The sequence below is a fragment of the Leopardus geoffroyi genome, chromosome A3, assembly GCF_018350155.1.
Source record: "Leopardus geoffroyi isolate Oge1 chromosome A3, O.geoffroyi_Oge1_pat1.0, whole genome shotgun sequence".
NCBI lineage: Eukaryota > Metazoa > Chordata > Mammalia > Carnivora > Felidae > Leopardus > Leopardus geoffroyi.
In genome coordinates, this window is record NC_059336.1 from 16,245,585 (window position 1) to 16,268,719 (window position 23,135).

Genomic DNA, 23,135 nt, shown 5'->3' on the forward strand with positions numbered 1-23,135 from the left:
TCCTAGAATGGATGTTCCCATTTGGATCCCCAAAGCCTAAGAAACCAGAAGAAGCTTTAAGTCCTCAGAAGGAGGTTGTTTCTGGGACCTAGTCCGGGAGTAGACAAACTGGGGAATATCATTAGCTCAAGTGGACCCACTTTCCAGCTAGAGAAATCAAGGCTCCAAACAGGGGCTCCTCACCTGCAGGAGTACATGTGGTTCTTTCTCACACTCCTCCGGAAGAAGCCCTTGCAACCGTCACAGCTGGAGGCACCGTAGTGTTTCCCTGTGGCCCGGTCCCCACAGATGGCGCACAGGGCGCTGACACCCAGGCTGTTGGGTGTGTTGAGGTTGGCACCTTCTGATGGGGACGTGTCTGCACCAGAGGAGACAAGAGTGAGAGCTCAGGAGGGACAGAAATTCACGTCCCAGAGGCCCTGCACCCCTGGTGGTTTAGATTCAGAAACCAATATGAGCATCGTGGGGATCTCCCCCTGGGGCTTCAGCCTCATTCAGACCGAGGTTCCCACTCCCCCAATGACCTTGGGCAAGTCCCTTGGCATGTGGAATGCCCGTTTTGCATCATTACTTAGGGATGGTTGTGACACTGACTTCACAGAGTCCTTTGTGAGGACCTGTTTCTCCCCAAGGTGGAGAGAGCTGGGCCCAGCTTTCTCTGGGAAGTAATGAAAATCTGGCCACCCGCTCCGATGCATCTGACCCTTACAGACCGTGACTGACGGGGCCGAGGGGGCTGTAGAAGGGACAAACACACCGTAGCATCTACTCAGGCCCTGCTCAGGTCCTGTCCCTCATTTCTCAATGTACCCACACGCCTTGCGAACTGTCCCGGGGAACAGGAAGACACGCACCAAACAGTGGCCCATTTGTCCTGCTGGGAGGGTCGTGGCAAGGATCTGGGTACCTCTAGAATATGTCCTGTCCCAGAGGCAAAATCTACTGCATCTCTATAAATCTGAGAAGGGGGATACGAGGCAAGTGGCAAAGATGGGGATGGGGTGCTTGGAGTCCTGGGTGCTACTGCTGATGCTGCTGCTAACTCACCTGTGACTTTGGACAAATTCCTTTCCCTCGCTTCAAGTCGTACTGGGCCTCAGTTTCCCTAACTGTAAAAGGTGGTGGTTCGACTGGTCTGGTTGTTTCCAATTTTTTTGTGTGTTAATTTCAGTAGCTGAAGCATATTTTTGTAAGCAAATCTTCCACCTCTCGGAGAAGATACTAAATGCCATGGGCCATCTCCCCAGAAAAACGCGTGCATATGTACACCACACAGTCAGGCATAGAAACCTTGAATCTGACCTTGAGTTCTCAGGGCACACCCCACTGAGAACCGGAGAGGGGTGTCGCGCTGCAGTCAAGAGCACGCGCTCTGTAGCCCTCCTGCCAAGCTTCAGTCTCAGTTTGCCCACTTCTTAGCCATGTGTCGTCGGCTAAGACTCCTGCGAGGATTCAGTGAATCAGTGTATGTGACGTGCTTGGTACATAAAAAGCACTGTATCAGCATTTGTGAAATAAAATCTTTCCTGCAAAATCAAACTCCTGGAGCAGGTGTTGTCCAACCTCCGGGCATAAAAGGACACCACTGCATCTTTGCTGTCGCCTGGCTGAACATCTCCTAGATCCCTGAGGGTGCCCGGGGGCGCAGCCCCCTCCACTTGGTGAATTATTCCCGGAGATGGGGATAATTGTTAAGCCGTGTCGGTGCCCTTTCTCCCTCAGCCTCACCTCCCCCAACCCCTGGGGAGATATGACCCCCACAACTCCTGGCCATTTCGGTGGAGGCTGGGGGCAGGGCTTCCTACATCCTGGGCGGAAGGGGCTGAGTGCCACCTGGCGTATCACTTCGCTCCTGGGTTCAGCTGATAGCCCCATTCTCCAAGCGAGCACACCAAGGCTCAGAAAGGACAAGTGACTTGCCCAGGGTCATCACACTGTTGTTAAATAGAGGACGCAGATTTATACCCCGGGGGGTGCTGGACGACTCTGGCCAGTGCTGCTGTTGTTGGGGTGCCTGCTGAGGCCTCTGATAAACAAAGACCCTGCTGCTGCTGCTGCTGCTGCTGCTTCTGAATCTGGGGTGGGGGACGGTTGGGGATCTCTCCATGGAGCCCTGGAGGCACCAGCCCAGGATGTATTTAAAATGGGAACCCAACACTCAGACCCCTTCAAATGTCATAAGGAAACACAGCCCTTTCTTACAGATGCCGAACGTTCTTGAGAAGACCCATGTGGGGCCGGGATCAGTTACCAGTGCTAAGCGCCGGGTGCCTTGTCTTATTTAATCCTCTGGTTACCTCTGAGAGGCAGGCGCCATTATTTATTCCCATTTGACAGATGAGGAAACAGAAGCTCATAGAAGAAAATGGTTTGCAGAGCTCACATAGTTGGGAAGGATCAATGCTAGTATCTGAGCCCAGATTCTTCTGGCTCCTGAGCTGGAGGCTGTTCTGTCTGGGGGACACCCAGTGGTGGCCTCTGCCTCAAGTGCACAGGATTCCTGGGAGGTGTAGGCTCTGAAGGGGTGATGGGGCTGGCCCCAGGGAGTAGTCTGGGGCTGGGAAGTGGCCTGGAGTGTGACAGCACACAATGTCCCTGCAGGGTCACACGACACTCTGCCTAGTGCAGAAGCTTCTTGTTTACCATTTCCTGTGTGTTGTCTCCTCAATTCCCTTATGCGGACACTCCTAAAAGGAGGCTGGCCAGCAGACCTGAGGTGATTAAGCCCATTTTACAGAAGATAGAGAGGCCAGAAAGGGGATATGATATGCCCAAGGTCACACAGTGAGTGAATGGCAGGGGCAGATGAGCAGCTGGTGAGGCCGACCATGGGCAGGGCAGTCACATCTTTCTGGCTGAGCCAAAGTGACCACACGCGTTACAGACCTCTGCTGAAGCCGCACAGCCATGGAAGGAAGGCAGGTGGCAGGCTGACCTCAGCCACCTGCCAGCCACCTCTCCTCTGAGGCTGGCCTAGGGCCCTTCCCCTCTAGAAGCTTCCTGGCTTCCAGGCCTCCTCCCTTCCCCTACCTCCTTGCGGAGGAGACCCTCCCACCTGATTCAGATGTGCTCTTGGTGATATGGGAGCGGATATACAAACCTGAGGAGAAACACACTCAGACAAAAAGATCTGCTCAGAGAGAAACAGACATGTGGCTGATGTGAATCTCCTTTGGCAAACGGCAATATCAAAACCCTGCATATCATGTCTGCATAATCATGTTTACCAGAGAGTACGGACACTCAGTACAGGGATGTGCACCGAGCACCTGTAGACAGGTGGGTACAAACAGGGCCACAAGACAGAACGTGCATACAGGACACGCATCCAGAAAGCACAGGGCACACGAACAGACCCACATCCGCGGCACATGTACATACATTCACTGCTGCCTATGTACATAAGCGAGACAAACACATGTGCCCCTAGAGACATCAACAGACACAGACACACTCGATGACCAAATACAAGTGGAAATCGACATGGAACAGGCATGCACGGGCACAAATACGCCAATGAATTCCCGAAGGAATGTGTCTGCCAACACGGTACACCCCCACCCAACACACTTACACAGAAACTGGTGCATGCACACCAAGAGGAAGTCATGAGCACACACACAGCACTCACTGCTGATTGGCATCTCACTGAGCAAAACTTCCCTTAAGAACTCCTTTTTTTCCTAAGCGGGGCGTTCACCCCAGGAAAGTCCCAAAGACACCCGGTTGTGTCTCCATCCAGCATCTTCAGGGACAGAAGACACCTTTCCATGTCTCGGGACCTAAGCCCAAAGGGTTCGTGAAGGGGCCTAGTTGGGCCCAACTACTGGAGCCAGATGCCAACGGGGAGCTCACAGTCGTGTCCTCACTCTCCAGTGACGCTCTGAGCAGACCCAGTTTTGAGGTAACAGGGACCAGAAGGTCCAGGCGGGAATCCTGGGGCCTACTTTCACTGGGGACTTGCCTGCTCAGGCCTCCCGCACCCAGAATGCCCCTGGTCACTGTACCCGGGCACATTTTTTTCACCTGGCGACACCCATACTGGCCTATAGGCCCAACCTGCCATTTTCTGTCATTCTCCCCCCGGCCCAGCATCGAGTGCCACAGACACGCTCCGGTATCTGGGCATACCCGCCCCCAGTGGCACGCCTGGGTACACCTATCCCCACCTACCATTGCCCATCGTCAACACCTGCACATTCTCGAATTCCAGGGTGGTGTAGGCTGGGTCCAGCGCGGCACTATAGTCGGCCATGTCCATGTCGACAAGGGTTTTGGAGAGGCGCATCCTCCCCTTCCACACCTCAGCCGCTTGCCCTGCCCAGGATGCCCACCCCGAAGGCTCCGGGCAGAGCCCCGGCCCCCGCCCTCCGCCCTCCCACCGCCTCCTCCCAGGGGCCCCCTCTGCCTTCCTGCGTTTCAAACCGTCCTCTGGGAGGATCTGCTGGGAGTCTTGGCCTAGCCCCTGCGAAGGGGTGGAGGCTCTGCCGGGGAGGGGTGGGGGTTAATGGTTAATCGGCTCCCCCACTGGAGGAGAGGCTGGGCGGGGCTGCAGGGATTTGTCTGTTTGTTGGCTCCCAGTGGACACCAGGGTGCTGTTACAACAGCTGGGGCCCTAACTCCCCGATATTCAGGTATGGATTTCTGTAAAACGGGCACGCTAACTCACCGGCACTCATTTGACCCCTGACTCAGCCATGCCCCCAAGTCACTGTCACCCCGAGTCCGGCATTCTAACTGATATGCTCAGACACTGGCAGCCCACCTCCAAGATGCCCTAATTCAGTAACCTCCCAAATCAGTGACTTCTGCCTTCAATGCTCTTGAGATGGAGCTGCCTTGTGGCACATGAATTAAAAACCTAAATCCCAGGGCCCAGACACCAGTCTTCTAGATTCTTCTCCTGGGAACTCCCTTCCAGTTTCCCATCTCCCTGGGGAGCAGCATGGATTCACCCCTGGTTCCCCACCCTGCTCTCCATGACCCCACTATGGCCACCACCAGTCCCCATAGCACCAGCTGCTCAGGTCAGACGTCACCTCCTCCTGGTTCCTTCCCCCGCCTCCCTAGACAGCCAGAGACGAGGCTTGCAGCTCCACAGACCTGGATTACACTCAGGCGCCTACCCCCTACTAATCGGGACTTTGGGTAAATGATTCTCCTCTTGGGGCCTCAGTTTCCTCCTCCGTAAAAGGCATAATCGACCTCAAAGGGTGGCTTGAGTATTAAATGAGATGGTATCAGGCAACCATAAGGCAGCACCCAGCAAGTGCCCATCCCGTCTTCCCCGCCCCATCCCTTTCCTATCTCCCTCTTCTCTCCACCCATCGCCTCCCCCAGAAGGGCCGTCTGTGAGCCAATCACCCAAGCAGTTAGGTCCCTGTGCTTGGTTTCATGCTCTGCCGTTGCCAAAATTCTTAACGATTTCCGAACAAGGGGCCCTGCAAATTCTGCAGCTGGTCCTACCAACCTTCCGCAGGCGTTCACCCTTTTCTTGTCTCTCCCTCCAGCCCCAAGGCCCTCTCCTCGGGCCCTGTCAAGAGCTCCCCACCTAGCCGGGGAGGTGAGGTCACAATGAAGGAGGTAGAAAGTGCAGGCGAGGGCAGAAGGGCCTAGATTTGGGAGTCTGGGAGCCTGTCCTCTCTGCCAGCCGAAGCACCAGTGGGTGAATTAACGATAGCCGAGTAGGGAGGGGCGCGGAGGTGAGGTAGTGACAGAGTGAATCAATGAACGAGTGGGTGAATTAGGAAAGGGTGAATCAGTGAGTACATACGTGGGGGAGTTTATGTGCGGGTAAATCAGTGGGAGAGGTGGTGTGTGAGGACATGCAGAGGCACCCCCCTCATATTCTTCCAGTTAGAAGCCTTTTCTGTGCCCTGTGTAGGCTAGTTCTGCCCCCCTCCAAGGTCTCCCCAGGCCTGAGATGACTGGGGCTGTGGGGGGAAGCCATGGTTCTAGAGGAGAAGAGAGGCTGGATTTGGTGTCAGGAGACCTCCGTTTAGGAGCTATCTCTGTCACTGTTCGGATGACTTTGTCCAAATCACATCTCTCTTGGGGCCCCATTTTCCATCTGTAAAATGGGGAGATCTTGGCCCATTTGTCCGTTGGTCAAGACCCCCCAGAGAGGGAGGAAGAGAGAGCTCCCCTTCCCCCAATCTGCACTTTGACATTTGTTAAGGGCCAAAGGAGACTTCAGCCACTGGCAGATTCCTCCCGTGCCTACCCGAGGATGTCTGATCCTGGCTCCAGTAGCCGGTACAGAGTTCAGCTGGGCAGGAGACCGGATTGAGGGATAAACACAGAGGAGAAGTAGGGAAAGCTCTGGGAGGGGCCCCCCAGGGCTGAGCCCAGGTCCTACCACCTGTCTGGCACCTGCGATGGGCCACACACAGCTACTCCCCTCACAAGCCAGCAATACGTGGCCTGCACAAACAGCAATTTGTCAGTTCTAAGAGGCACACTTCCCCATTACCAAAATGGGGCGTGATTATCGGCACATCGGAGTTTAACGGGTAGCGAAAATAGCAAATTTTCAACCTCTATAGATGACACCCTAGATTGAACTAAATAAGGTCTATGATCAACTGGGGTGAGCCATGTCAGGTCACGTGCATGACCCGGCACACATAAGAACCACCAGACGGACAGTCTGTACATGACAAGCTACTAAGTTCGCAGACCGTGACACGAGCACTTTACCAAACGCACAACACACATGACCCACTGCTTCTGAGTCACAGTCCAGAAACCTGTTTCATACCCTGCCCATGTCCCACTCTTGAACTCTAACTACTCACACACGAGCTTTTCCAATCTATTACGTACGTGGTTCCTTTTGCTCTTAGCCAACCCCAAGCAATGGCTTCTAGATACATGTCCCCCATATAAACAACACTCCACCTGTGAGATCAACTGGCTCTGTGATCTCAAGCGAGTTATTATTTTGGAGCCTCAGTTTCTCCTTCCGCAAAATGGGCCTACTGTGTAGTTTGTTGTGAAGATCAAATAAAAAGATAAAATAAGCCACAGGCCTTGGAGTCAGACAGAGCTAGGTCAAAATCCGGGCACTGCCAACTTCCCAAACTATGATATCAGGTCCTACCCCACCCGGCCTTAGTTTTGGCCTCAGATAAATGGGTTGATGCCTTCTTCACAGGAACGCTGTAGGCTATGCCACGTGTAGGCATCTGGCATAACAGAGGCAATTATCGTCACTGGCGATTGACTCCTTGACACCCTAGCCACACAATCGGTCGTAATCAGGACCCTGCTCGGGAGAGCTCCCAGGGATACAAAGGCTGGCCTCGGTGCCGTCAACTCAGCAGCCATTCTTTCCCTCTGCCCTGCCCCTTGGGTTGTCTGACCCCACTCCACATGAGGTGGCTCCCAGCAGATAACAGAGGCCCTCAGAGCTCACCAAGAGAGCCAGCTCCTTCATGTGGCAGATAGTGAAACAGAGGCCTCTAGGAGGGAAGGAGAGCTCTAGAAGGGAAGAGGGGCTCCTTTGGGGCAGCTAGAGTGGGGGAGGGGTTGCCTCACACCCAGCTGTGGGCAGGGCACTCAAGCCTCTGGTGTGGACTGTGGTTAAGAGCTGCTACTCTGGACCACTTCATTTTTCTTTTAAACTATAATAATGGCTAACGTTTCTGGAGAGATTCTGTGCTAGGCCTGGAGCTAAGAATCATCTGCTCCCCTCAGTTTATCTGTTCTGCTTTACAGATGACAAAACTAAGGCTCAGAGACGGGAAGTGACTTGCCTAAGGCCACAAAGGAGGGGCTGTCATTTGAGCCCAAATCTGACTGCAGAGTTTAAGGGCTTCACCCCATACCTCTGCCTCCTTCCGGGAGTCCCAGAAAGGACGACAGAATTCTGGAGCCCTGGAGCCTGGACTCTGTCATGTTCCTGCCGGGAGCTCAGGGGTCTGAGGAGCCAAGGAGCCTGTCCCTAGGCACGTGCAAATCCAGAGGCATCGTCCAGACGCTGGCCACCCCAGGCCACCTGGCATCTTAGCTCCCCCTGGGTACTAACTACCCTACTATCTCCTGTCTCTCCTCGCCCCGCCCCACCACCCCGGGGAACTGGGACTTATCAAGACAAAGAACAAAAGTCGTGGGGGAAAGAAGCCAAGAGCCATCTCCACTCTGGGGTAGGGCCCTCCAGTTTCTCCCCTTTGAAATTTCAAATTCCAGTTTGTGGACAAAGTCCTAACTTTCTCACAATATAGGTCCCCAACCACTGACCAAACTCCAGTCCAGGCAGCCAGCAGGCCCGGGGCTGGTCCGGCCTTGCTGTCTTTCCCCTGGCAGTTCTCAAGTCCAGGGGGAGGGGTCCTGGGCCAACTGGGGTCTGCCAGGCCATCCCCGCAGCCCTACTCCACCCCACCCCACAGGGACCCCTGCCTCCCATCTGAGAGGACAGCTCTCTTCCCGGAGCTGGGATCTGACGCTTGCTGGTGCCAACAGCAGATACCAGGTAGGCCCCCTCCCTGTTCTGGGCACCTTCTCTCCCCCCTGAATTCCTAAAGCACGGCCCATACAACCCTCCTCACCCTGAAACCCTCCTCACCCTGGATAAGGCCACATTGGCCTAATCCAATCATGACCTCGCAAAACTTCAAGACTGGAAAGGGTGTCTCAGCCAACCCATCCATTTGGTGGATGGAGACACTGAGGTCCCCAGGGTAGTAGCAGCTGGCTGTAGGCTGCACCACAGACCTTAGGGCCCTCACTGAGCCCCAGAGGGTGGAAGAAACATGCTCAAAGCCACACAGTGGTGGGGAGGGGGAGCTTTGCCTTAACAAGAACACCGCAAGCTCTGTGAGGACACCGGTGCTTCATCACAGCCCTCAAGGGCCCTGGAAACACCTCCTGGGGACTGTGGATGGTGGAGCGTTCGTTCCCTCAATCACTGATGGCCACTGGGTTGCTACGGGAGTACTTCCGAGAGGAAGATGAGGGAACTCAGGGCTGAAGGCCAGCGGATTTGGAAGGAAACCTTCGTGTGGTTAACTGATAACTGGCCCCATCCTTGGGCCTCCAGAAGCCTCCTTCCTCCCTCTTCTCAGCACGATTAAGACGAAATTACCTGCCTGCTAATCATTGCTGAGCCTGTTGATTTTGCCTTAAAAAATTAACTGGGCATGAGTTTGTGGTTTGCCTCACCCCTAACCCTGAAAAGGCCTGGGTGGGCAGGAGGCCACTCGGGTTATGCAAGAGGCTGCTGGCCTCCCCACGCACATCCAGCGCCTCCTCTCCTGCTCTCCAAAGACTAGGTTTTGCTCAAGAGTCAACAGTCTGCTTGTTCCCTCTGCTCTGGGTCCTGAGCAAATTTGCTCTTTTACCAAAGAGAGATAAAGGCAGCTGGGGGGGGGGGGGGGCTTTACAAACAGGGATGCAGGGCGGCAGCTTTGAGCATGGGATTCTAGAATCCTGCAGTGTCAGAGGCTGGAGAGTGTGGGCCAGAGCCCTTCAAATGGGATCTGAGGTTCCTAGGAGCCAAGGGAGGGTACGCACAGGCCCGCTTCACCCAGGGCCTGCCTCTTAGATGCTCTCCCCTTAATACATCCTTTGAAAGGTAGAGGCAGAGCCGGTGACGGGAACCTGAAAGATGCTGGGCCAACCTCAGGATATCCCTTCCCTCCATGTGCAGATGGTGGAGGGATGGGGGGTCATCCAGGGACAGGAGGTCGCCCCCCGTGTCCTAGGTCTCCAGCTAGCCTGAGGAAGACAGGGGCTCTCTCTGGACTCGGTGATGTGTTCTAGACATCAGGGAACAAGATGCACTGAAAATGCCCTGCTTTGCCGATCACCCCCCGCCCACGGCTGGCTCGAGCAGAGAGGTGCCTAGAGCCACTTCTGGAGAATTCACCTGGCCCCGAGTCCTGTGGACCCTCTGAGGAACAGCCTCATGAGCAGCAAACAAGGCCTCCAAGTTATGGCCCGCCTTGGCCGCGTCTTCAGTGTCAGACCACAGAGCAAGACGCAGGGCCCTTCCCTGACTCTGCTCCTCTCTTGAATCTGGTTCCTCGCCCGCGATTGGGAATAACAATACCTAACTCATAGGCTCGCTATGAGGACGAAACGGAGCACAGATGACCATGGCTGATGCTAAGGAAGCTGTTTTGCAGGCTTTACACGTGTTACCACGTTAACCCTCACAACCAATCTGTGAGGTAGGCAGTATTTTTATCACCATCTCGCAGACCTGAGGCACAGAGGTTTGAGTCATATGCCCAAACTCACACAGTGTGTGAGAAGCAAGAGCTGGGATTCCAGCCTGAGCGGTCTGGCTCTCCAGAGTCTGTGCTCTGAACCCCGAGGCCACACCGCCCATCCAGGGCCCACCCGCGGTGCCCAATGCAAGTTGGCGAGTATGACGTTAAAATAAGCTCCCTCCTGAGGCGCGTGCGGGCTCTGTGCATGGTCTGTGCGGGCTGGAGAAGGCCTGAGATGGAAGGCCGGTCTCTGGGCTGGAGTGGTCAGGGATGGATTCCTGGAGGAGGTGGCGTCCTGGGCAGAAGGGACACCCAGAAGTGGAGAACATGGCGAGTGATGACGGAAGGACATGGAAGCCTCTCTGGCCAGAGAGCAGGGCATTGTGGGAGATGCCGACTACAAGGCTCAGGAGGTAGGGTAGAGCCTGTGGTCTGGAGAATGATCAGGAAGCAAGCCAGGAGGACTTGGGTCTGTGTAGGCGGGGCCTCTCTGAGGGCTGCCTCCTGCCAGGTGGCTTGTGACTTCTGGGCTGAGGCTGTTGTTGTTCTGTTTATGTCCTTCCCTCCCCGCCCCCCCCCCCCGATTATGTTCCTGACTTTATCTGCAGAAGTGACCTTCGGAGTTAGATGGGGCCTGCCCAGCCCCTGTGGGGCCTGAAGGATGATAGCAAGCCCCTGCCTGGCCCAGGCCCTGGTCATGGTGTAAGGGGTGAACCCATATCCCAGAAACCACCCTAGGTCTCCCTGCACCCTTGTACTGAAGGGCCCCACATATTTGCCTGAAAGTCACTGAGATGTACCTTTTGGGAGTCCTGAGATGCAGGCGAGGAATCAGTTGTACAGGTGGCTCACTGCACGAAGCTTCTCTGTGCAAGGAAGTGAGTCAGTGTAGAAATCTAGTCCTTGTTCCACTTACCAAACCAAGTGCCTATGGAAATTTGTCTGCCCAGAGGAGAGCACATCTTATTTATTTTCAAAAAGGCTCCATGAGAGCCCTGCCTCAGCTCAGCTTCCAGCCACTGACCTTGGGCAAGGTCATTTTCCTCCCTGGACTCGGTTTCCTATTTGAAAAGTTGTCTAGCATAAAGCAGCGATTCAGCCCTGACAGTGAATTAGAATCACTTGGGACCTTTAAAAGAATATTGATGCCCAGGACCCATCACAGACCAATGATCAAATCTTGGGATTGGGGTGAGTGGGTGCTAGGCATCAGTATTTTTTAAAGTTCCTAAGTGATTCTAGGGGCGCCTGGGTGGCTCAGTCAGTTAAGCGTCCAACTTCGGCTCAGGTCATGATCTCGCAGTTCATGAGTTCGAGCCCTGTATTGGGCTCTGTGTTGACAGCTTGGAGGCTGGGGCCTGCTTCGGATTCTGTGTCTCCCTCTCTCTCTGCACACCTCCCCCCCCCCCACCCCACCCCTGCCTCGCTTGTTCTCTGTCTCTGTCTCTGTCTCTTTCTGTCTCTATCTCAAAAATAAATACACATTAAAAAAATTAAAAAAAAAAAAAAGAGAGAGAGGCCTAGTGGTGCATCCATGGTCTGCAACTCACTAGTTGCAACTTCAGTGAGGCTCAGTTTCCTCATCTGTAAAATGGGAACGATGATAGCTTCCTGGTAGTCAGAATGCCTACTCAGTGAGATGATATTCAGATAGCACCTGGCACTATGGCTAGCATGTAGAGACCACCTCATTCTTGGTACCAGTGACCATTATTTTGCAGTTGGCAAACGAGATTGGCTTGAAATAAAGGGCCTTTCCAGGTCAAAGTCAGAGACTCAAAGGCAGGCTTTCTCTGTGACTTGTGTCAAGTCCTAGCACTTTGGTCTCAGTCTTGGCTATACTCCTGTTATATTGTTGAGGTATGTGTGATTGTCATTGCTACGTGATATTTTACCAATTTGTTAAAATTTTATTTAAAATTTTTTTCTTAATGTTTCTTTATTTTGAGAGACAAAGAAAGAAGAGCAAGTAGGGGAGAGGCAGAGAGGGCGAGAGAGAATTCCAAGCCGACTCTGCACTGTCAGCGAAGAGGCCCGAACTCACAAACCATGAGATCATGACCCGAGCCCAAATCAAGAGTTGGACGCTTAACCAACTAAGCCACCCAGGTGCCCCATGTTAAAATTTTGTAATTAATTTTTGAATCAGTACTTCATTCACATGGTTCAAAAATCAAGGGGCGCCTGGGTGGCTCAGTCAGTTAAGCATCTGACTTTGGTTGAGGTCATGATCTCACGGTTCATGAGTTCAAGCCCCGCGTCGGGCTCTGCGCTGACAGCTCGGAGCCTGGAGCCTGCTTCAGATTCTGTGTCTCCCTCTCTCTCTGCCCCTCCTCTGCTCATGCTCTGTCTCTCTCTCAAAAATTAACATTAAAAATTTTTTAAATGAGAACAATAAAAAAACTTTGAGAAGTCTTGGTCCCCTTCTCCCCACTGCCCACCAGTCCACTCCTTGTCCTCACCACAGGCAACCACTCCTCTCACTTCTTTACGCCTCTTCCTGGTTTGCTCCACGCATACCAGATCGGGAGTTATCACCCTGTCCCTCCACTGCTCTGTACTTCGAGTTGATGATTTAATGGCACAGCTGCAGCCGCTGAGAGCAAGGCTTGGAGGAAGGAAGGGTTATTGCCCCCGCCTCACAGAGGAGGAAAGTGAGGCTCACCTTGCTGGGTCAATAGTGTTTTGAGCTGTCTCTACCTGGTTCCAGAGCCGTGTTTGTCCCCAGGCCCCAGTGTGGCCTTCCAGAAAACCTGACCCTGTGAGCTTTGGAGACTGACCTAAATCTCTCTGCTGCTGGCCTGGCAGGAGGTGGGGTGGGGATGGGCTGGTAGGGCCCCCACGGCACCTGGACCCTGAAGACACAGAGAGGCTGAAGCGGGGAACAAAAAATGTCCACAGTCATCCAGATGGTGACTCAGCCAGGGGATGTCCCCTGGATGGGACAGTTAGGGCCTGGTGGCCATGTCCTCCGGTGGAGTGGAGCCTACCCGGAAGTCTCTGCCAGCCTCAGGGAGACAGGAAGGGTCAGGAGGAGGAGAGGGAGGGAGGGAAGGGGAGGATGGCCAATGGGACAGCCCCGGGGGAAGAAGACTAGGGGGCCCCCTTTGTGGAGGTCAGGGAGGAGCATTTGGACTTCAAGCAGAGGGGACAATGCCATCTTAATCACTGCCTTCTGCTCAGGCGACCCACCGGCTCTAGTTCACTAACTCACTGACTTTGGGCAGTCACTTTCCTTCTCTGTGCCTCAATTCCCCAAACTGCAAAATGAAGGAGATTAGGTAGCTGGTCTTTAGCTAAAAGACTCTGTAACGCTCCCCTCACCTTGTTGAGGGAATCTGGATCTGCCTTGATCAGAATGGCATCCGCCTATCAAAGACCCTGGGCCTTCCTGGGTTGGGGGCCAGGGGTCCAAGGCCTCTGCACTGCTCCAAAATCTGGACTTCTCCCCTGAGTCGTGTGTCTCTCTTCCGCCACCCCGTCCTCCTCTCCAGGTAGATGTGGAGTCCGGACCATACCTGGGAGGTGCTGGGGGAAGCCCTGGCCCCAGTCTGACATCCTCCTCCTGGTGTTATGGGATCCCGCACAGTGAGCAACCTCTTCATCCTGGGGGAGCCCCTGCTGCCACCCTGGCACCCAAGACCCTGTGAGGGCTGCGGGGCAGTGCTAATCTCTTAATACTGGTCACAATGAGATTTCAGGGATGGTAGGAGGTGGTCTCCATAGAAACCGTGGACCCGCCCAGGACCCATGCAAGGAATTAGCCACAGGGCTCAGCAAGGGGGTCCTGGAGACCCAACCCAAACAGGAACAGGAAGTACAGCATCCTGGACTCCTGGGTCCTGCCTCCGCCCTCCCGTGGTTTCTCAGACGGCTGGTGACAAACTGTACCCCTTGTACTGCCTCAGTGTTCTCCTGTGAACCTGGACGGAGCCACATTCACAGGGACAGCCGTGTTACCTTTCTGAGCCTCAGTTTCTTCATCCTCCAATTGGGGTTCCAAACCCTAACCCAGGGGCTTTTTGAGAACAGTGCAGGCTTCAGAGTCTGTCAGACATGAGTCTGAAGCTCAGCTTTTGCCACTCATTTGGCAGGCCAAGCATTTCACTTCTCTCACTTTGCTCATCAATACAATGGGCACAGCGATACCAACCTAGCATCACTGTTGTAGCTGACTGCTGGGTACAGATACTCAGTGGACGAGCCTCCTCCTCTGCTCTCTCTGATTGCCCCACCCACACTGCACATCTGTCCCCCACCCCTAGCCACTCGCCTCTTTCAAATCCCACAGCCTCCGCCTTGGCTCTGGCCTTTGCACCTGCCAGGCCTTCTGCCCAAAGCTGCTGTCACACCTTTCTATTCTCCCCTTCCCCCTCCAAGCTCCATCTTGGACTCCTCCTCTGGGCAGCCCTCCTGGTTCCTCCTTTGTGCTCACCCGGCCCCCAACACTTTACACCATCACAGTGTAGTCAAATGGTGGTTGCTGCTTGCGTCTCTGCCTCCTCCATTGGACTGTGTCCCATTTACTGTTAAATTCCCAGGACCCAGCTGGAACTTAACATAATGGGGTGGATGGACAAATGAGTGAATGAATGAAGGACTCTATCCATCCAATCATTTAACCTTTATTCAGCATTTTCCACGTGCACCACTGCAGGTGTGGGATACAGCTGTGAAGGCAAGAGGCAAGATTCCTCCCCCACAGACTTGCAGGGTGCCCAGGTACATTTAATATAAACATCGAATAATGTTTTAATATAAATACGTACCAAATAACGCAGGAAGCATACTTACACTTAAAAAATAAGTTGTTGTTTATCTCAAATTCCAATGTAACTGGGCATTCTTTGGCATGTCTGGCCCTCCCTATTCCCTCTCTCACAGAGCTTACATTTTGACGGGGAGGTGTGATGCAGAGACAGTAAGCAAGCAAATAAATGTTTCAAAAGAGAATGTCAGGGGCGTTTAGGTGGTTCAGTTGGTTTAGCTTCCAACTTTGGCTCAGCGCAGAGCCCACATCTGAAAGTCTGTACCCCACCCCCTCGCCCAAGGCCTCTCCGCTCCTCCCCCACTCGCACGTGCATTCTCTCAAAAATTTTTAAAAAAAATTGAAAGAGAATTTCAAATACTGACGAAGTGCAATGGCAAGACGAAACTGCAGGTTGTGCTAGCGCCTGGGGATGACAGGGGGTGTCTTTGGAGAGGGTGATCTCCCTAGTGGCCCTGACCTGCGTGGCACAGTTCTAAATCCCAAAGAGATGCTCCTTTCGTAAAGTCCTTTAAGGATTTTAAAGGGCTTGGTGGAGGCTATTCAACTTGAGAGAAGGACTCCGAGGCGGGCAGAGGGCGCCTTGGAGGGAGGGGAGCTGCCCTGTCTCCTTTGACAGACTCCACAATTTTGCGTTTTGGATCTGGGCCTTCACAAACCTTCACCAACTCTCTGCCCCACCCCTCGGTCAGCCAATGTCCTCTGCGGGGCTGGGAGCCAGAGGAAGGGGCCAAAGGGGCTGTGCAGAGAAGCGTGGCCACCCGGGCCAGAACTGGGAGTTCTAACTCCGTCCCCCACACCCCCACCCCAGTCCCGCGGTTGCCTGAGGGCACAGGGCAGAATCAGCTGTCGCTGCAGAACCGGAGGGCTTCGGGGAGGAAGCGGCTCAGTTACGCCGAAGAGCCTCGCTTTGCGCATCCCGGGCTCCCCCTAGTGGCCAATGCTGGATTGGCGCTGAGAAACTTTCAAATAACCGCACAGGTTTAACCAATCACAGCGGAAGTAGCATTACAATCCCACCAATCACAGGCCAAGACGGACTAATCTCTCCAAACCCAGAGGGAAGGCAGCTCGACCGGTTCACCAGTCACCGCTGTCTGGGTTTAGTCACCGAGCAAGCTAACATCCCCGCATTGACACACCAGCCCTTGGCCACTGCACCAATCAGAAAGCAAGATTTTAAAACTTGCTCCCCAAGGCTGGTCTGGCGCTGCCCTTACATCATCTATGAAATTTATATTCCCGACACTTGTCCCACGTGCCCGCGCCGTTGAGTAGGGTCCCAGACCTCGTGCTGGCTCCACTGATAGTGTGCATTTGTATTCAGGGGCATTTATGTATTTTCACATTTAAAGATAGTAATAGCATTAAATATCATCCCCCCCCCCCCCCCCATTATAGAAATTAATGTATGGGTCTGGGGAGAGTGGAGAAGGTAGGACCTTGGGAGTAGACACACCAGAACTGGAGTTAAGTTACTAGGTTAGTGAAGGACAATTCACTCCCCCTTCCTCATTCTTTGAAAGAGAACAATAGTAATCACACCTGCATTGTCATAGTCCATCACCCCACACCCTGGGAGTCACTATCTTTGTGTTCCTCTCTCCCAAATCATCAGAAAATCCAGTGCTTGCCACCTTTAACAGTAACTCAGATTTTCACCATCTTTCCACCTGCACCACAGTCAACCTCGTCCACATCAGTATCATCTGCGAAAGTCTCTTCACTTTTCTCCCTACCACGCACTCTTGCGGGGGGGGGGGGTATGATTCTTTACACATAGACTGCATCAGGCCCCCCCATACTGAAACTTTAATGGCGTCCTACGCATTTATAATTAAACTCATAAAATTCAAAACTCCCGTGGACCTTGTGTATCTATCCCTGCATCCCCAGCCTCCATTTCATTCCATTCTCCCTAGTCCCGTGGCTGCAGCCACGCCAGCCTTTTGTGTTTCTGGCTCAGCGCCTTTGCACATTCTTTTTTTCTTTGCCCGGAAAATGGTTCCTTGGGTTCCTCTCCTTTCTGATTACCCTTCTCTGGGTATCTTTTCAAAGCAGTGACAAATCCTATCTCAGCCGAAGCCCAAACTGCTGTGTCCAGCTTCAGGGAACAAACAAACCTGACCACAGAGTTCAGCCGCAACTGTATGAAGTAACAACACCCTGCAACCAAAAGGCATCCCGAGTTGCTGCCGGGGAGCAGCACTGGCTTAACAGAATGGTGCGGTCAGACGGTCTTATGCCTTGGCAGACCAGAGTCCTTCTCTGAGAACAGGTGCTGAAGGCTCCTTGGTGGGGCTGGTCATCGTGGTCAGAGACAGACTCAGTCTCCTTTCCTAGACCCACCTTTCAGATTGCTTTACTCACTATCTGCCGGCTGTTCTCAACTGTTCCTCCTCTCTCGTTTCAGGCGCATGACCGGATTACTCTTTCTTGCTTCCTTTGAAGTTAGACCGTGACCATGTGACTTGTTCTGGCCAATGAAATGAGAGCAGAAACAACTCGTGCGTCACACCCTGGCAAAAGCTTGAAGGGCCCGCGCTGGGGCTGTTTCAGAAGCACGTACGGATATGGAGTCAAATGGGTGGGGAGTGCACCCCACCAGCCCCTGACGGACAAGTACTGTAAGTGAGCCATCGGCTCAGCTGTGTAAGCCACTGGGACTTAGGGCCTTTTTGTCATTACAGCACAGCCTCACCTAACTTGACTGCACAGGATCTTTCCAAAGGTCACTGATTTTCCTCTGGCCCTTATGGTTTTTGTTGTATTTGGAAACCTCCCATACTAATACTAAACATTTTTCTTACATCGACACACTTATTTTTATTTAGATTTATTTTAGAAGGAAATGTTATTACTACCAAGTGAAACACCAGTATCTTAAGTAGAAAGCAATGGGAAAATAAATGGAATGATATAAACTATTATAACATATCCTGAATTAAATAATACTGTTGCGGGTGAAAGCCTCTGAGCCCTTAGTCTGTTCTTTATATGTTAAAAAAAAAAAAAAAAAAAAAAAAGGAGGTCTCTAAGTGCGTGTCAGTCTTTTTGGGCCCAAAAAACTGGCTGAGCCTGTCAGATGTTTGGAAGCGTCTGTATAGAGGCTGAGAGCCCAAATTCTGGAGCCTGACTTTCTGGGCTTGAATTCTGGTTCTGCCACGGACTGGCTGTGTGATCTTTGGTGAGTTACTTAATTGCTCTGTGACTATTTTCTAATTGGCAAAACAGGGATGATAATGATATGTACTCATTAGGAGGCTGTGGGGATTTATCATGCTAATTACAGACAGGACTTAGAACTGTTTCTGGCAGGCAGTGAGTTCTGCACAGGTGTGAGCCATAAAGTAATGGCAGGATCAAGATCCACATGAATTTGGAGAAATGTTTTTTTTTTTTTTTAGAGAGCCTGCATGAGCAGGGGAGGGGAAGAGAGAGAAGGAGACACAGAGTCCGAAGCAGGCTCTGTGCTGTACAGAGCCAGACATGGGACTCGAACTCACAAACTGTGAGATCATGACCTGAGCCGAAATCAAGAGTCAGACACTTAACTGACTGAGCCACCACGTGACCCTGGAGAAATGTTTGAACTCAATGAAGAGGAATGAGAAATCCTCCATACTGGTTAAAAATAAACCACCTGGACAGTGTGCTGGAGAGAGCTGCCTTAGTGGCAGGTGACGTGACTAAGTTCTAGAGGTTTTATTTGGTAGCAGCTGCACACACCTCTAACCTGATTTTGTGTGACATCAGGAAAGATGTAGTGCTCAGGTCAAAGGAGCTAAGACATCCTCTGCGTTCTACCCTTAAGGGACCATGCATATGACACCAAAAGCAAAGAAAACAAAAATAAACAGGTGGGACGACATGAAACCAAAAAAGCTTCTGTACAAAAAGAGAAACCATCAACAACATGAGAAGGCACCTGATGGAACAGGAGAAAATGTTTGCAAAGTCTATATCTGATAAGGAATTAATATCCAAAATATATAAAGAATTCCTGTGTCATAGGGTGGGACAGGATGCGAAAACCATGTCCTTTGAAGACTAAAGAACCAAAGGAGTTCCGGGCTGGCTGTTGGGGATGAGGAGAGGGGCAATGTAGCAGAACGGTCAAGGCCACTGCCTTCCATATATCAATGCTACTATTTACATAACTGACCTTGTGAAAATTATAAGCTCTTCAAGCCTTATTTGCTTCATCTGCAAAATAGGAATCAATAATAGGACTTGTTAATCAATTGCTTTGTGGAGCAAATGTGATAAACCTTATAACCTGGCAGATAGTTGCCTATCATGTAGTTGTGTTACTTAAGTCAAAGTACTTTATGTTGGAAAAGATGCTTCTCTCTTCTCATAGCCCCAGAAAACAAACCGGGACCAACAGACGAATGCTACAAGGAGAAAGGTTTGTGTCCAGAATTAGGATTTTTCTTTTTTTTTTTTTCTTTTTTTTTTTTAAATTTTTTTTTTTCAACGTTTATTTATTTTTGGGACAGAGAGAGACAGAGCATGAACGGGGGAGGGGCAGAGAGAGAGGGAGACACAGAATCGGAAACAGGCTCCAGGCTCTGGGCCATCATCCCAGAGCCCGACGCGGGGCTCGAACTCACGGACCGCGAGATCGTGACCTGGCTGAAGTCGGACGCTTAACCGACTGCGCCACCCAGGCGCCCCCAGAATTAGGATTTTTCTACCAGATACAATAGTTTTAGCAGGAGAAAAGCTGCTTTATTAAATAGTGAGCGTCTTGTCATTGGAAGCATCAAGCCCAAGCTAATTGACTACCTGTCAGGAAGTGCATCTATCCTGGATATTGGGAAGTACTACCTACCCTGGAAAGGATCCCAGTAATCAGTCAAAGGTTGAATCAAAGTAGCATCTCTCAGGTGCAGAAGTCTTAACTAAAATTCAATCAAAACCAAACTCATGTTGGGAAACTGGGTCTCCCCATGCAATGAATGAAACTGGACTCCTAGCTTACACCATATATAAAAATTAACACAGAATTGATTAAGACCTCAACATAAGAGCTGAAATTATAAAACTCTTAGAAGAAAACATAGGAGAAAATATTCACAACACTGGATCTAGCAGTGATTTCTTGGGATACGACACCAAAAGCACAGGAAACAAAAGAAAAAATCGATTGACTGGACTACATTGAAATTAAAAACTTTTGTGCACCAAAGAACATTATGAATGAGTGAGAGAGTAATCCGTGGAATGGGAGAAGATCGTTGTAAATCACATAGCCGGTAAGGGGTTCATATCCAGAGTATATAAATTCCTGCAACTCAACAACAATAACAAAACCAGATTTTAAGATGGGCAAAGGATGTGAATAGACATTTCTTCAGAGAAAATATACGAATGACCAAGAAGCACATGAAAAGATGCTCCATATCACTAATCATGAGTGAAATGCTAATCAGTGCAAAACCACAATGAGATACCACTTCATACCTGTTAGAATGGATAGGATAAAAAACAACAAAACAGATCATAACAAGCATTGGTAGGTATATGGAGAAATCAGAACCCTTTCAAACTGCCGGTGGGAATATAAAATAATGCAGCTACTATAGAGAGCAGTCTGGCAATTCCTTAAAAAAAATTGAAACTAGAATTACCATATGATTCAACAATTTCACTTCTGGGTATATACCCAAAGGCATGGAAAGCATGGTCTGGAAGAGATGTTTGACACTCATTTCATAGCCAGCGTTATTCACAACAGCCAAAAGGTAGAAGCAACCCAACCATCAAGTGACAGATAAACAGGAAAACAGGAAAAATCACATGTGATATATACATATAATGGAATATTATTCAGCTTTTTTTTTTAAGTTTATGTATTTATTTTGAGAGAGAGAGCAGGGAGGGGCAGAGAGAGAGAGAATCCCAAGAAGGCTTGAGAAAGTTATTTTGAGAGGGGAGGGGCAGAGAGAGAGAGAGGGAGGGAGAGAGAGAAGTGGGGCTCACCTGAAGTGGGGCTTGAGCTCGCCCAATGTTAGACACAAACTCATGAACTGTGAGATTGTGACCTGAGCCCAAGTCAGATGCTTAAGGACTGAGCCACCCAGGCACCCTGGGGACTTTTTTAAAATTAAACTTTTAATTTTCGTATAAATGTGGATTCACTCACCTGGGTTTTAAAAATATTTTTTTTTAATGTGGCTACTAGAGGTAGAAAAGCGGAACAACATACAGAGCCTAGGAACAGGTCTACATATATTTGAAAATGAGAGACAAAAGGAAATTGCATTGCATGTCAATGGAGAAAGGATGTCCTGGTCAAAAATGGTTCAGGGCCAATTGGTTCTCCGTATGAAGGAAAATAGAATGGCATCTATTTCGTACCGCACATAAAAATCGGTTCCTATGGGGGCCCCTGGGTGGCTCAGTCGGTCAAGCGTCTGACTCTTGATTTCAGCTCAGGTCACAATCTCACGGTTCATGAGTTCAAGTCCCCTGTGGGGCTCTGCGCGACAGTGCAGAGCCTGCTTGGGATTCTCTCTCTCTCCCTCTCTCTCTGTGCCTCCCTTGCTTGTGCATGCATGTGCGTTTTCTCTCTCTCTCTCTCTCAAAAATAAATAAACTTTAAAAAATCAATTTCTATGAATAAACACCTAAATATGAAAAACAAAACTTTAAAACTTGAAGAAAACAGTACGTATGATATCTTTACAATCACAGGGCACTGCGGGATTTTATGGACAAGATACAATAAGCACAAGCCATAAAGGAAAAGATTAGTAAATTTAACAACCTGATTTATAATTTAACCAGAACGTAACTGCCATGTAACTGTAAACTTGTGTACAACAAAAGAGGCTCTAAAGGAAGTGAAAAGACAAGCTGGATCTAATCAAAGATATTCTTGGCTAATAGAACTGAAAAAGGATTTGGATCAGGAAGGAATAGTTCCTGGGGCGCCTGGCTGGCTCAGTCTGTAAAGCACGTCAGTCTCGGGGTTGTGAGTTTGAGCCTCTCCTTGGGCATATAGATTACTTAAAAATAAAATCTTAAAAAAAAAAAGAAGTAGAAGAAATAGTTCCTTCAAATGATAAGAAAAGGTAAATAATGTAACAGAAAAACGGGCAAAGGATGTGAACAAGTACCCTGACGGTTCAAAGTCAAAGGGCAAAAGAGCCTTTCCCTCTAGTAGTAGGGGAAATACAAATTCTTATTTCACATCCATCATCTTTCGGAGTGCTCCTGAGACGCTGCTGACTGACGTGGCAGTTGGGGGGCAAGACGGAGCGACTTACCAATGTCTCATCACAGTGGACATGTCCACTGCCTGAGCTCCAGAAATTCCACTCCTACGTGTTATCCTAGAGAAGCTCGCAGCCACAGGTATAAGGATGTTCTTTGTGGCCCTGTTTAAGATAGTGAGAAACTGGAAACAACTCCACTGTCAAAAACCAGAATAAGTACACTTGGGACATTCAGACACGGCACTTTCAATGAGTGACCTCTAGTCCTGCTTGTATCTGCATGGGAAGATCCAAATAGCTCCTGTATGAGTGAACAAAAGGAGGTTGCTCAGGGACACGTATAACATGCCGTTTGAATACGTTTTTCAGATATAAATAACATTATCCATTGTTTACATAGCCACATGTAGTAGAAACATAAAAACATGCCTGGTAATGATAAACGGCAAAAGTTGACCGCGGTCACCTCCGAGAGGGGTGGCAGGGGGATGGGATTGGGGAGAGGTACAAGGGGGCTTCAACGCTAAGTATAATGTCTCACTTTTCATGAAAAAAAATGAATCCAGTGAAACAATGGTCATGCAGTAAGATTTCACAAAACTGAGTGATGGGTACATCGATGTTCACAATGCTGTTCTCTGTACTTCCCTGTGTGTTTGTAATATTTCCTACTTCACAAGAGAAAAGGAAAGGTATTAGGAAAAATTAACTTTCTACACGTCAGCAACAGACAATTCAAATGTAATTTTTGGAACTTTTTTTTTTTTTTAGATGTTTACTTATTTTTGAGAGAGAGAGAGAGAGACAGAGTGTGAGCAGGGAAGGGGCAGAGAGAGAGGGAGACAGGATCTGAAGCAGGCTCCAGGCTCTGAGTTGTCAGCACAGAGCCCGATGCGGGGTTCGAACTCATGGACAGCGAGATCATGA

The 23,135-nt window shown here is 50.7% G+C and overlaps 1 protein-coding gene and 1 long non-coding RNA gene across 9 annotated transcripts in view; one reads left to right on the forward strand and one right to left on the reverse strand.

Annotated features, from left to right (window-relative positions):
* Nucleotides 1–23,135, reverse strand: part of HNF4A (hepatocyte nuclear factor 4 alpha) — a 58,906-nt gene that overhangs the window by 21,701 nt on the left and 14,070 nt on the right. For 2 of the 8 annotated variants that reach the window (XM_045444507.1, XM_045444511.1), the window contains exons 1-2: nucleotides 4,174–4,421; nucleotides 184–358 (exon numbers count right to left, since the gene is read on the reverse strand). In XM_045444507.1, the coding sequence (XP_045300463.1) occupies nucleotides 184–358; nucleotides 4,174–4,288 (290 nt within the window). In that variant the 5' untranslated portion in view covers nucleotides 4,289–4,421. Of the gene's footprint in view, nucleotides 1–183; nucleotides 359–4,173; nucleotides 4,424–13,732; nucleotides 13,839–23,135 lie in introns of those variants that run through there. The other 6 variants (XM_045444513.1, XM_045444508.1, XM_045444512.1 and 3 more) reach the window with 5 other exon arrangements.
* Nucleotides 7,527–17,912, forward strand: LOC123580168. Its single transcript, XR_006703154.1, has 2 exons — nucleotides 7,527–8,473; nucleotides 17,396–17,912. It is a non-coding gene; the product is annotated as an uncharacterized LOC123580168 (long non-coding RNA).